This window comes from Salvelinus sp. IW2-2015, linkage group LG18 (assembly GCF_002910315.2).
Source record: "Salvelinus sp. IW2-2015 linkage group LG18, ASM291031v2, whole genome shotgun sequence".
NCBI lineage: Eukaryota > Metazoa > Chordata > Actinopteri > Salmoniformes > Salmonidae > Salvelinus > Salvelinus sp. IW2-2015.
This window is the reverse complement of record NC_036858.1, coordinates 48,125,357-48,140,764: the sequence shown is the minus strand read 5'-3', so window position 1 is coordinate 48,140,764 and position 15,408 is coordinate 48,125,357. Positions and strand designations below refer to the sequence as shown.

The 15,408-nt window shown below is 40.5% G+C and overlaps 1 protein-coding gene across 2 annotated transcripts in view; it reads right to left on the bottom strand.

Annotated features, from left to right (window-relative positions):
• LOC111977452 (hypoxia-inducible factor 1-alpha inhibitor-like) overlaps positions 1 to 13,916 on the bottom strand; it is a 45,024-nt gene extending 31,108 nt beyond the window's left edge. For both annotated transcript variants that reach the window (XM_024006886.2, XM_024006887.2), the window contains exon 1: positions 13,588 to 13,916. In XM_024006886.2, the coding sequence (XP_023862654.1) occupies positions 13,588 to 13,761 (174 nt within the window). In that variant the 5' untranslated portion in view covers positions 13,762 to 13,916. The remainder of the gene's footprint in view (positions 1 to 13,587) is intronic.
• Between the last annotated feature and the right edge of the window lie 1,492 nt (positions 13,917 to 15,408).

The window sequence follows — 15,408 nt, the reverse complement described above, 5'->3', positions numbered from 1 at the left end:
AAGGACAGATGTCCATTGCTCGTGTTTCTTGGCCCAAGCAAGTCTCTTCTTATTATTGGTGTCCTTTAGTAGTGGTTCTTTGCAGCAATTCGACCATGAAGGCCTGATTTCACGCAGTTTCCTATGAACAGTTGATGTTGAGATGTGTCTGATATTTGAACTCTGCGAAGCATGTATTTGGGCTGCAATTTCTGAGGCTGGTAACTCTAATGAAATGATCCCCATGATTCCATGTGTTATTTCATAGTTTTGACATCTTTACTATTATTCTACAATGCAGAAAATAGTCAAAATAAAGAAAAACTCTAGAATGAGTAGGTGTGTCCAAACGTTTGACTGATACACTTTCAGGCAACATGGGTTGCCAATGTTTCCCATAGGTACCGTATATCTTGTTTAACACAAATGACTATTATTCTTATTATTGATGACAGCATGCCCAAGGCCAATAACATGGTCCCTAATCTGCTTGATCTTTTTTTTTTTTTCAGAATTATGGAACTGCTAAGATGCTGTCCTGCAAGACTTGGCGAAGACCAACAACGGAGTGGAGGACTGGCATGGAACATTTTTGGTAAATCTTGGCGCTACCCACCCCCACCATTTGGAAGTTCATCAAGGCATTGCAATGACAGCAGCAAAGAAGTGAAATGAGAATGGAGCAGCAACTTGTTGGTGTTTCTCCACCACAGCAAAGACCCCGCTACCGCAAGCAACAGAAGGATCTGAAGTTACTGGTTCAGGAGGAGTACACCACAACTGAACGGCTGGAGTCTTAAAAGGCGCTGCATGGTCAATCCAACTTCTGCATTGGCTGTGCAGCATTTACGGGGATACAGCCTCTGCAGAAGTCAGAGCATTCATACGTCTTGCGCTTATCAGAGCAGCGCAGAGCTGTTGTGAAGGAAGTTGTCAAGGAAGTGAGTTTGTGTTTATACAGGCCTCACCTACCATCAATCAATCATGTCAATGCAGCACTATATGAAGCCCTCCGCATTGTTACAACATTTGTGGGGTGCAAAGCATGCCCCCCGGAGGCTCCGCAATTGCATCACACCATCCATACAGCGCTTCTGACCACATTTTCGGATCAAGAATAAATTGGCTTTGACCCTGCATACAATTTCAAGTTGCAGTTGTGAATAATCCAAAATCCATCTGAGAAAAATGAGCACCTAGCCTGGACACTTCAACCCTTTCAATGACTCAAAAATCCTTATTAAACCAGAACATTTAGCACATTCTTGGAAAACGTGTTCCTGAACTTCTTTTTGTTTTCATGGCACTGCATTGTCATGTAGCCTACTCTTATTGTTGTTGTATTTTTTGGTTATTTGAAAATAAATGTTTTAGGCACATTTATTTTTGCCCCATMATTYTTTGTATTTTGCTAAGCTTTTTTGTTGATAAAGAAAGGTTTTATAGTGAATGGTTGGTGTTAATGGATAGTGTAAAAACTAGATCAAATGAAAATATATTATTTAAAACGAAAATACATTGTAGAAACTAGATATTGGTTGTTTTTAGCCTTCAGCCTTTATATAACCATATGAACAAATGTACATACAAATTGTGTAGCCATACATATATTCTGCCCACATGAAGGAATGTATATACACACAATTTGTAGCCATACATGATTTAATGAAAAGCAGAATACACATTTAATGACAGACTAATATACATTATCAGGCAATAGTTAACATACACAACATTGTTTCACATTTTTGATCAACTTACTCAAACAATCATGCAATAGGCTACAGCTGGCTTCACAGCTTCCCCAGCGCTTCACAGCTTCTTGGGGAAACTCGACTTATCACGTGGAGAAAAAGTAGAGGAAGGAGTTTGCTTCTGCTGCAGTGCTTGTGGTAAAATATTATGTGTTGTGGCAGTGCTTCACAGTAGAATAAAGTGGAGTAGAGTTCAGTACAGTCAAGCTGCAATTGAATGTGAGGTTGGGCTGGTACAGTACACAGTTCAGGGGTCGACATTAAATGCTTGTCCGCCTGCACGGGGCAATAAAAAATATTTAAAAAATTGTCAGACAAGTAGATCATAGATTTAAGTTGTCCGAATGGATAAGTAAAAATAATAACACATAAATCACAACATCAAACAATTAGGCTACTCCGATCAGAATTGCCTCAAGAGTGTCCTCCGGATGCACATTTTTAGTCACTTTCTCGACCTATGGTGTTACAGAGTATTTTTTATTTTTGGACAAGTGGCTTGAGCTTTAAGACAAGTAAAAAAATCTGTCCTACTAGTCCAAAGGACAAGTAGCTAAAAAGGTTAATGTAGACCACACTAGAATGTACTGAACTAAACTCTTACTTGTCTGTACTGAACTGTATTCTAAGCTATTGTTCTGTACTCTACTGTACTTTCTGCACTCTACTGAGTTCTACTGTGCTATACGGCGGCAGCGTAGCCTAGAGCGTTGGACTAGTAACCGAAAGGTTGCAAGATCGAATCCCCGAGCTGACAAGGTACAAATCTGTTGTTCTGCCCCTGAACAAGGCAGTTAACCCACTGTTCCTAGGCCCTCATTGAAAATAAGAATTTGTTCTTAACTGACTAGCCTAGTAAAATAAAATACTTTGATGTCCAAACTTGTGAAACAGAGGTCTGTGATTGGTTCAGATTTGGTCCGGACTAACCAAATTTGATTTTGTTTGGCAGCGGAGATCATTAAAATAATAGCCAGTGTGTAGAACAATAGCCAAATAAGCAAAGGAGGATATTGTATATTTTTGTACCTATTTAGGATACATTACCATGAAGAGAATGATATTCATATCAAGGGTTTCCGTTAGATGATACCAGTCAATATAAATAGATTTGACCGTCATGCTTATCGGTCTATAGGTTAATTAGCATAATTTAGTGGAATTMAATTGCCTTGTGTGTATTTCCGTTAGTCATCATGCATCTTATTTATCCAACACAGCACATCACAGCATACAGAGCCTATTTTGAACGGTATTTCTCCTGCAGCTGGAGTAAAATGTGCTTTTATAAGCCCATTGATTGCACAACAATTCTAAATGCAAATCACGTGTTAAACTGTTTTGGTGCACGATTAAAAACAGCTACTATTTTTATTTCTCAACTGGTAATTGAAGTGCGCCTCCCATTCACCATTCAAGTTCAGGCACCAGGCTATCAGCGCATCACCCACAACTTTACAACATAAGATAGAGACAATACGCATTTTGAAAGCATACTTAATTGTTTGAAACCTGAATGTTTAATTTAATATTATGAGACATGTCTTACCTTGCTTAAAAGTAGCCTATAGGCAAACTTCGACCATGGAAACATGGAGGCAATTATTTTATAAGGACTTGATAGGCGGCGGGTGAGATTCAAGATGGGGAAGCTTAGAATTAGCTTGTTATGATTTTCATAAGTGCTTTTTTTTCTCCATGCTTTTTTTTTCAATAATAACGTTTTTGTTTCTTAAAATCATTGTCACCTGGTTATTCATAAAAATCTTAGTTAAAATGATAAAAATCTAAAAGTTAAAACTAATGCAAGATCACCAGCCTCTGCCATATGGACACTGATACACCGTGATCCATTGGCAGCTAAAGAAATGAACGCATGGAACTCATAGCCTATAACATCCATTGCTCTTTCACACCGAGGATTGGTGATTATCAAGGGGGAGATTGTTGGAAATATTTTTCAAATAACTTACTGTAAGGGACTATAGTTGTAATGTCAAATATTGTAATTCACAATGGATGTAATTTTTTATTTATTTTTAAACACGTTCCTACAWTTCCGCGCAGGAGGCCAGGTACTTCTATGCGTGCGCGCTCCCTCAACATTATCAACACAGAGAAACCAGACACATGCTCACATGGAGCACTCCAAACAAAAGACAATGAAAAAACGTACAAATCTCGTAAATGATGGTTATGAAATAAACCCAAACTTGTTTCTCACAAGTGTAGCAGGTTGTGAACCCTGCAAACAACRTTTCCACTCCGAGAATGAGAACGGAAAATGACTAAGTAATACATGCATTAACATAAATTAATGTAACCAAATGATGGGGATTAACGGTAGGGTAACGGTAGGGTAACATGGGGTTAGACACCCCCCTAAAATCAATGTCTAATTGCTGACACAAAAAAGCAAAGTTTGTGGGAAAAAATTGTAGGTGGATGATGGCCACGCTCAGAGTAACAAACTATAAAGGAAAATAAATGGCTACAGTTGACATAATAAAATGTATTTTTTAGTAAAGGGGCATTTTGCCCAGCTACCTGGGTAAAATGCACCCCTCCCTGGGGTAAATTGCTCCCCCCCGGAAGATGCCATAGAGTTTCACAGAAGTGTTCCTATTTCTTTTTCACCTCACCAGCACATCAATTCTTTATTTGACCTTTTCCTTACACTCCCTTACGTACAGTTAAATTAAACTCATTTGAATAAGGCAAGATTTTTAATGAAATTTAAGAGCAAACTTTTTTCTTTTTTTTTATAGTTTGTAATATTAATTTAAAGAAATATACAAATGCATTGGAATATAACTGATTAAATATTGATTAAACACACACACACACACATTAAAACATTTCACAATAGCCTAACACAATGGCATTTTGTGGTGGTTTTGGAACCTGGAAAAACTTTTTCAGTTGCGCCACAGCTTTCTTCAGTGTCACGGGTTTCTTTCTCCCTTTGCTTTCTTCCTTCTCTCTTTTTTTCCCTTGTCTTCCAGGAACCTCTTTTGGTGTGAGGCTGTTAGGACTGTAGCCGACTCCGCCTTTCTTTTCCTAGATATCGCCTCCTGTGGCCTGGGGTTTTGACCTGCTTGTCTCGGTGGCGCCTCAGAGATTTGTGTAGCACATTAAAGGCACGGGTAGCTGCCTTAATACCCTGCCCATTTTCAATTGCATTCAGGGCAAAACCAAGCGCCTCTTTACCATAGCCACCACGATCAGATATTTTCTTGTAAACTCTCATTTGAAAAGTATTTTAGAAACAGTGAAGAATTGACCCCTAATCTGAACCCAACTCCTATTCTGAGCCTAACCTAACCCCTATTCTGACCCTAACCCTAGTCCTAACCCTGCTAACTGGGGACAAGTTAGCTATGCTAGCAGACGTTAACTTATGCAAACTAGCTGGCAATATTTATTTCACCTCTGCTAGTGACTTTCTGCTAGTGAGGTTGTTAGTTAGCCAGTGCCTACATTACAGCTAGAAAGGGGCGAGATTCCCCAGGGGACAGCCCCATACTCAAAAATGTTGGATCCAAGATGGAATAGCAGTAGGACATGTGTGTCTGTCTTTGTCTTATCCCGTGTAAATAGCCGGTCTTTTCGTATATATCTTAAACTCACTTTCTATCTATTAACTAAATATACTTTCCTGCAACCCGCCTCACCCAATGTGGTACGGATCTGCTATTTTTATTCCTTATAACTGGAACTTCCATCAGGAGCTACACCTTTTTCTCGGTCACCAGCCAGCCTTAGCTCGGACAACACCTGCCAGTCTGCACAGCGCAATATCAACCCAGAGAATATCGGACTGCTTCTCTCTACCACATCACCGGATTCCTGCCGCTCTGGATCATTACACCGGATCATCGCAGCTAGCTAGCTGCAAACAAGTGGCTACTGTTAGCTAACGGCTCTGTCCCGAAGCAAGCACCAGCTAGCCTCGAGCTAGGCCCATATACCAGCTAATTCTAGGGCTACAATACCTCCTTTGCCAATTGGCCTGGACCCTTTATTGTCGACACTGCCCCAGCCTCTTCATCACCATTTACCCGTTGTCGTCTTAGCTCTCCTGATCAACACCTGTGATTGCTTTATGCCTCTCTCTAATGTTAATATGCCTTGTCCACTGCTGTCTTGGCTAGTTCTTATTGTTATATTTCACAGTAGAGCCCTCAGTCCCGCTCAAAATGCCTTAGATAGCTCTTTTGTCCCACCCCACACACATGCGGAGACCTCACCTTGCTTAACTGGTGCCTCTAGAGACGAAACCTCTCTCATYGTCACTCAACGCTTAGGTTTACCTCCACTGTACTCACATCCTACCATAACATTGTCTGTACATTATGCCCTGAATCTATTCTACCAAGCCCAGAAATCTGCTCCTTTTATTCTCTGTACCCAACGCACTCGATGAACAGTTCTTATAGCCTTTAGCCGTACCCTTATCCTACTCCTCCTCTGGTGATGTAGAGGTTAACCCAGGCCCTATAGCCCCCAGTTCCGGTCCTATTCCCCAGGCGCTATCATTTGTTGCCTTCTGTAACCGTAAAAGCCTTGGTTTCATGCATGTTAACTAGAGGTCAGCCGATTAATTAGGGCCGAATTCAAGTTTTCATAACAATCGGTAATCAGCATTGTTGGACGCCGATTATGGCGATTACATTGCAATCCACGAGGAGACTGCGTGGCAGGCTGACCACCTGTTACACGAGTGCAGCAAGGAGCCAAGGTAAGTTGCTAGCTAGCATTAAACTTATCTTATAAAAAAACAATCAATCTAAACATAATCACTAGTTAACTACACATGGTTGATGATATTACTAGTTTAACTAGCTTGTCCTGCGTTGCATATAATCAATGTGGTGCCTGTTAATTTATCATCGAATCACAGCCTACTCCGCCAAATGGGTGATGATTTAACAAAAGCGCATTCGCGAAAAAAGCACAATCGTAGCACCAATGTACCTAACCCTAAACATCCATGCCGTTTTTAAAATCAATACACAAGTTTATTTTTTTAAACGTGCATATTTAGTTAAAAGAAATGCATGTTAGCAGGCAATATTAACTAGGGAAATTGTGTCACTTCTCTTGCGTTCAGTGTAAGCAGAGTCAGGGTATATGCAGCAGTTTGGGCCGCCTGGCTCGTTGCGAACTGTGTGAACCATTTTTTCCAAACAAAAACAGTAATTAATTTGCCAGAATTTAATTATGACATAACATTGAAGGTTGTGCAATGTAACAGCAATATTTAGACTTAGGGTTGCCACCCGTTCGATAAAATACGGAACGGTTCCGTATTTCACTGAAAGAATAAACGTTTTGTTTTCGAAATGATAGTTTCCGGATTTGACCATATAATGACCTAAGGCTCGTATTTCTGTGTGTTTATTATATTATAATTAAGTCAATGGTTTGATAGAGCAGTCTGACTCAGCGGTGGTAGGCAGCAGCAGGCTCGTAAGCATTCATACAAACAGCACTTTCCTGCGTTTGCCAGCAGCTCTTCGCAATGCTTGAAGCACAGCTCTGTTTATGACTTCAAGCCTATCAACTCCCGAGRTTAGGCTGGCAATACTATAGTGCCTATAAGAACATCCAATAGTCAAAGGTATATGAAATCCAAATGGTATAGACAGAAATAGTCCTTTAAATTCCTATAATAACTACAACCTAAAACTTCTTAACTGGGAATATTGAAGACTCATGTTAAAAGGAACCACCAGCTTTCATATGTTCTCATGTTCTGAGCAAGGAACTTAAACGTTAGCTTTTTTTTTTACATGCCACATATTGCACTTTTACTTTCTTCTCCAACACTGTGTTTCTGCATTATTTAAACCAAATTGAACATGTTTCATTATTTATTTGAGACTAAATAGATTTTATTTATGTATTATATTAAGTTAAAATAAGTGTTCAGTATTGTTGTAATTGTCATTATTACAAATATATATATAAAAATCGGCCGATTAATCGGTATTAGCTATTTTTGGTCCTCCAATAACCGGTATCGGCGTTAAAAATCATAATCGGTCGACCTCTAATGTTAACATCAGAAATCTCCTCCCTAAGTTCGTTTTATTCACTGCTTTAGCACACTCCGCCAACCCGGATGCCCTAGCCGTGTCTGAATCCTAGTTAAGGAAGGCCACCAAAAATTCTGAAATTTCCATCCAACTACAACATTTTCCACCAAGATAGAACTGCCAAAGGGGGTGGAGTTGCAATCTACTGCAGAGACAGCCTGCAGAGTTCTGTCATGCTATCCAGGTCTGTGCCCAAACAGTTCAAGCTTCTACTTTTAAAAATCCACCTTTCCAGAAATAAATCTCACTGTTGCTGCTTGTTATAGACCCCCTTCAGCCCCCAGCTGTGCCCTGGACACCATATGTGAATTAATTGCCCCCCATTTATCTTCAGAGTTCATACTGTTAGGTGACCTAAACTGGGACATGCTCAACACCCCGGCCGTCCTACAATCTAAGCTAGATGCCCTCAATCTCACACAAATTATCAAGGAACCTACCAGGTACAACCCTAAATCTGTAAACACGACACCCTCATAGATATCATCCTGACAAACCTGCCCTCTAAATACACCTCTGCTGTCTTCAACCAGGATCTCAGCAATCACTGCCTGCGTCTGTAATGGGTCCGCGGTAAAACGACCACCCCTCATCACTGTCAAACGCTCCCTAAAACACTTCAGCAAGCAGGCCTTTCTAATAGACCTGTCCCGGGTATCCTGGAAGGATATTGACCTCATTCAGTCAGTAGAGGATGCCTAGTTATTCTTTAAAAGTGTTTTCCTCACCATATTAAATAATCATGCCCCGTTCAAAAAAATGTAAACTAAGAACAGATATAGCCCTTGATCCACATCGATGGGACAGTAGTGGAGAGGGTAGTAAGTTTTAAGTTCCTCGGTGTACACATCACGGACAAACTGAATTGGTCCACCCACACAGACAGCTGTTGTGAAGGGGGCGCAATACCTTCAACCTCAGGAGGCTGAAGAAATTCGGCTTGTAACAAAAGCACTCACAAACTTCTACAGATGCACAATCGAGAGCATCCTGTCGGGCTGTATCACCGCCTGGTACGGCAACTGCTCCGCCCACAACCGTAAGGCTCTCAGGGGGTAGTGAGGTCTGCACAACGCATCACCGGGTGCAAACTACCTGCTCCAGGACACCTACACCACCCGATGTCACAGCAAGGCCATAAGATCATCAAGGACAACAACCCCCGAGCCACTGCCTGTACACGCCGTCATCATCCAAAGGCAGGTCAGTACAGTGGCATCAAAGCAGGGCCGAGAGACTGAAAAACAGCTTCTATCTCAAGGCCATCAGACTGTTAAACAGCCACCACTAACATTTAGTGGCCGCTGCCAACATACACTGACTCAACTCCAGCCACTTTAATAATGGGAATTGATGGAAATTTATGTAAAAATGTATCACTAGCCACTTTAAACAATGCCACTTAATATAATGTTTACACACCCTACATTACTCATCTCATATGTATATGTATATACTGTACTCTATATCATCTACTGCATCTTGCCATCTTTATGTAATACATGTATCACTAGCCACTTTAAACTATGCCACTTTATGTTTATATACCCTACATTACTCATCTCATATGTATATACTGTACTTTATACCATCTACTGCATCTTGCCTATGCCACTCTGTACCATCACTCATTCATATATCTTTATGTACATATTCTTTATCCCTTTACACTTGTGTGTATAAGGTAGTAGTTGTGGAATTGTTAGGTTAGATTACTCGTTGGTTATTACTGCATTGTTGGAACTAGAAGCACAAGCATTTCGCTACACTCGCATTAACATCTGCTGACCATGTGTATGTGACAAATAAAATTTGATTTGATTTGACTTGACTGCCCTTGACCAGCACAAAAACATCCTGTGGCGTACTGCATTAGCATCAAATAGCCGCCGCGATATGCAACTTTTCAGGGAAGTTAGAAACCAAAATAGACAGGCAGTTTGAAAAAGCTAGCCTTTGCTTTCCTAACATAMATTTGCATCCTATAGCACAAACTCCAAAATGTTCTGGGACACTAAAGTCCATGGAGAATAAGAGCACCTCCTCCCAGCTGCCCACTGCACTGAGGCTAGGAAACACTGTCACCACTGACAAATCTACAATAATCAAGAATTTCAATAAGAACTTTTCGACGGCTGGCCATGCTTTCCACCTGGCTACTCCTACCCTGGTCAACAGCTCTGCACCCCCCACATCAACTTGCCCAAGCCTCCCCCATTTCTCCTTCACCCAAATCCAGATAGCTGATGTTCTGAAAGAGCTGCAAAAACCTGGACCCCTACCCCTCAGCAAATTGGATGTAGTCTATCACAGTGATTTCCGTTTTGTCACTAAAGTCCCATATACTACCCACCACTGCGACCTGTATGCTCTCGTTGGCTGGCCCTCGCTTCATATTCGTCGCCAAACCCACTGGCTCCAGGTTATCTATAAGTCTTTGCTAGGTAAAGCCCCGCATTATCTCAGCTCACTGGTCACCATAGCAGCACCCACCCGTAGCACGCGCTCCAGCAGGTATATTTCACTGGTCATCCCCAAAGCCAACTCCTCCTTTGGCCACCTTTCCTTCCAGTTCTCTGCTGCCAAYGACTGGAACGAATTGCAAAAAATAAAAAATAAAAAAATTCCCTGAAGCTGGAGTCTTATATCTCCCTCACTAACTTTAAGCATCAGCTGTCAGAGCAGCTTACCGATCATTGCACATGTACACAGCCCATCTGTAAATAGCCCACCCAAATGGCTCATACCCATATTGTTATTTCTTTTTTTGCTCCTTTGCACCCCAGTATCTCTACTTGCACATTCATCTTCAACACATCCATCACTCCAGTGTTTAATTGCTCAATTGAAATTATTTCCCCACTATGGCCTATTTATTGTCTTACTACATTTGCACACACTGTATATAGATTTTTCTATTCTATTATTGACTGTACTTTTGTTTATTCCATGTGTAACTCTGTGTTGTTGTTTATGTCGCACTGCTTTGCTTTATCTTGGCCAGGTTGCAGTTGTAAATGAGAACTTGTTCTCAACTGGCCTACCTGGTTAAATAAAAAAAAGTAGTCTTTTTTTCTCTTTTTTTTTCTTTTTTTTTAACATCTAAACAAGTGGATGATTTATCTTATGGCTTCCCTAAATGTATATAAAAAATAGATACAAATATGGATCTAACTTCATTGGATTATATCTATAACTTTTTCTAAATTACCAAAAATTTGATAAAYTTACCACAAAATCATTTTGATGGAATAACTTCAAAAATGTTGATTAAACAAGGGACATTTGTAGTTGATCAAGACTAGTGGCAGCCAGAGGAACTGTGTTTTTTTAATGTGATGAAAATGAAACAATGAATGTGCAAGTCTGGAGAGAGACTTGCCTATACCGTCGCCACACACCACTCTTCTTGTCTCAACATTTTAAAATTATACTCAAGACACATCACACATATTTTAGATGCTTTTCTCTGACAGCTCAATAACCAGCTAGGCGAATTGCAATGCGCGCTGCGCAAATTGCATGCTTCCCAAATAGGCATAGGTCTACGAGCTTGCGATTTTAAACAGTCCATAGCAACAACAAAAAAAAATAATAACAAGCTAATTATTCTCAAATCCTCTGTGGCTGTGATGATTTCTGGCAAATATTTTGAAAGATTTAATTACTTCTGTATAGACAGGAGTAATTATATAATATGCCATTTTATCTCCTGTTCTTTTAGTTTCTATATAAACTTTATTTTGTTGTCCAGAAGCCATGGGAACAATCCTAGTCATATTAGCAACCGATCCAGTTGTTGCATCTTTAGATTCCCCCTCTTTCTAAATTTAATCTCTGTCATATATGCGCGAATTGAATGTGAGGCTGGGCTGCTGTCACATATGGAACCGCTATCAGGTGTGCAGTTTAGAATGGTGTTTTCACATTAATTGCATTTTGACAAATGTTTGAAAATGATGTTTAATTGGCTGCTTCATTACATGAGTTGCATGTTCTGTTAAGATGCATTACCATAATCTAAATGTGATTTATGTCATTCTGATCACCATGGGTAGACGCCCTAATGGGTTATGCACCCAATGCATATGCGTCCGGTAAATTTCTCAAATGGCCGGTCAATTAAAATCTTACCGATCACGTTGTCCGGCGCCACATTTTCATAACGGAAACCCTGATTCATATCCATAATTATGCATTACCCTGATTCATATCCAAAATTATGCATTTCTGTGTAGTACAGATCAGGGACCCATGATGAAATTCTGTTAACGGGTGCAAATCCACTTCATGAAAAAAATACAAAAATTCAAACTCAAGGTGTCAAAACATAGCTGACCCCCCATTCTTTCTGCAAACATATTTGAATCTTAATTTGGAGCAGATATTTACCTGAGTTTTTGGAAACGTGGTTTCTGTTACCCAAACTTTGCATATGCACAGTTTTTTCACTAAATGTGTTTTTGTAACATTTTCAGTGTCAATTGTTTTTGTTTGGCATACATTTTAATTGAAAAATCGAAGTCTCAGAGCAATTATGTTACTGTGGAATTGCCCAGGGTATAACTGTTGCAGCTCTCTGTAATTTAGGCCACGTTATAAATCAACTAGCCAATATAATTTCATGGGAACCCACGACATATCAGCTCTAGGAAATGCAGACTGACTTTTGGTGAGACGCATTCAGGTGGAGGTATGATCTTTTTTATTATTGAACAGATAATAGTCCAGATTACCTGGTTGAAAAACTGTATAGGACAGGAGAAAAGTCTGCTTCATTTGCTACCTATGAAAATAAACTAGGCTATGGTAGACYAAACTGATTATCTGCACTTCAGAGTGGCATTGCTATGCAGACTTCCATGTAAAGTCCAGTGTTCTCTGGTCTTGGTTCTGGGGACCCACAGAGTGTAGCCTAAAGCCAAGCTTGTGTTCCAGTCCAGCATCAAAAACACGTTTCACCTAATCAACTGATCATCAAGCCCTGCCTTAATAAATCAGTACAGGAACTGCACATTCTGTGTAGGACCCCAGGGCCAAGTTTGAAGAACACTGGACTTGTCCACTATTACCCAGACCAGGTGGGGTCTCTCTTACATGATATTTAATCCATGCAGCACAAACCTGGGTTAATGGGGGGGGGGAGCGCTGTGACCGTCAACATATTGTAGCAAACGGAGGGAACAGGAAGCAAACCCGGGTCTCCGGCGTGAAAGGTATAGCGCCAATAGGATTAACCCACTTGGTGGGAATTGTAACATGGCTCATATATTGAGGCTGGCTACACTGCCCCCTCCAAACGGGAAGGAACTTTTCCATGCTTCGACTTTCTTTTAAGCCCCTTCACACGTCCACCCATGCATTCCGATGGCCTCACGGTACCATCCCACTTCAGACAGCAGTGTAGCTAACGGAGGGCGTGGGATCAAACTCAGGTCTCCAGCGTGAAAGGCTGACACCCTGCGCCAATAAGGTTAACCCATAATAGGGAATTGTAACATGGCTCATTTGGCGAGGATCGCTAAAATATTCTTAGCTAGTTAACGTTAGTTAGTTGGACTAGCTTGCCCAGCTGATTCAGTTGGGAGGACATTTGGGTACCTTACCACAACATACAGGATACAAGTTGGAGGTAATGACTAGCTAACCGTTTTGTCTCACTGAACACTAACTTAGGTTCCAGTTCGAGTTAGCTGTCAGACTCGAACAGGAAACTGACAGTGCATATGAATTGTCATGACTTGTCACTTTACCTCGTTGTTTATGAGCATCTCCGCTCTAGGATCCGTGTGAGAGAGTCTGGGTATCGGTCTGGTCTGGAAAGGATACTTTCGAAGTTGATATTCGCTCCAGATAGGACTGTGGACCACCGAGAATGCTGCGGCACCGCCTTCGCTCGCCGTCGGATCATTCTCGACTGTTGCCATGCCCGTGTACCGAACCCAAGATTGTCCCTCGCCCACTATCAAAATATGTTCTCTCAACTCGATATACGGGAACTATGCAGTATACTATGTGTTTGCTCACAACATTGCCATGCAGAAATAGTCTGTTTCGTTTCCGATGTAAGAAACGCCGAGTCTACAAGTATCGTCAGCAACACTAAAACAATACTTCCGGTTCACGGATTTTCGGAAATTAAAAAATAAAAGTCCGCCAGGTAATAGTAGAAGTGTCAAACTGTATTTATTCATAATCGGATGCAATATTAGCATGKAAATCATGATGGGGCAAACCCCAAATTATTTTGATGCATGCCACAACACAACACTAAACAATACATTGATTGCACTATAACAGTGACAAACAGTGCCCACAAACGATTATGGCCTACATAAAGCTGTCCCAACAGCAGAGCTATCCTTTCAGCACCATGGAGTGAATCCTTACCATCGCTACACCTGGCTATCAGTGGAGCCTTGTCTGGCAGTTCATTAAGTCCTCATTTACTGCCTTTTTAAAAACCACAGCTGATATTGATGACTAGCTTATTAAACAGATGTGGTTACTACTGGCTCCTTGTGGATTTGTGAAAAGTTGCTAAGAACCGCATTCTCCTTCAATAATAACAAACTGCAAAATTTGTTTTGAGTTTTGAACCATTCACAAACATTATTACATTGATGTTCAGTAAATTCATAATGTTTATTCTTATATCATTAACACTTAGCTCTAAGTATAAGCAAGTGCAAGCAAACGTGTTGTGACGAGGTAGGCCTATTCGTTCAGCACTTTCAAAATGGACATCAACAGAAATTCAGATAGATGTTAGTTCAGATAAATTCAGCAAGATGTTGAGGCCTTAACTTTACTCTTCTTTAAGTCACCACAGAGAGAGAGAGAGAGAGAGAGAGAGAGAGAGAGAGAGAGAGAGAGAGAGACTCGGTTAGCCTACAATTTGAAGTATTTTATTAGCCCTATGTGGTCTAAAAAGGAAGGATAATACAATCATGAGGATCCACTTTTATATACAATATACTGACGCACAGGGCATTGTGCAAACAAAACAACACTCGCAATATCAACTGGAATTACATGGCCTATTACTGAACGAGCTAAGATGGACATAGTCAGTATAACTATTTGTTCAGCACTTTTGAAATGTACAGCGATAGAATTCAGAACATGGGCCGTTTTTAAAGTATTCTCCCTGTACACCAAGTCAGAACCGTAGGATAAATACGGAATATTAGCAGACAAAGAAAGCTCTTACAATATTCAATGATTACTTTTCTCTAAAACAGGCTATAGACCACATGTGGACCACCAAGTCAGAAAAGTAGGCTATGTTCTGAGGGGGAAAGGGACCAAATTATTAGGGTGATGCACATGGGCTACTAACAGCTTACGACACAACATATACTTAGGATTACTTTCTTAGCTACAGTATACATATTTCCCTGGCATATTACATAATTTATGCAGCATACAATACATTTTTGGACTCACCGGTGTTGTGCTGTGCTCACTTGAACAGGAAAGTGGCTCGGCAGTCCTTCTTGTGGGCAAATTCTGTCATCAAACTTTGTCATCAAAGTCTGGCATTCTCTAGATTTATTGTGCTTTCAAGACAA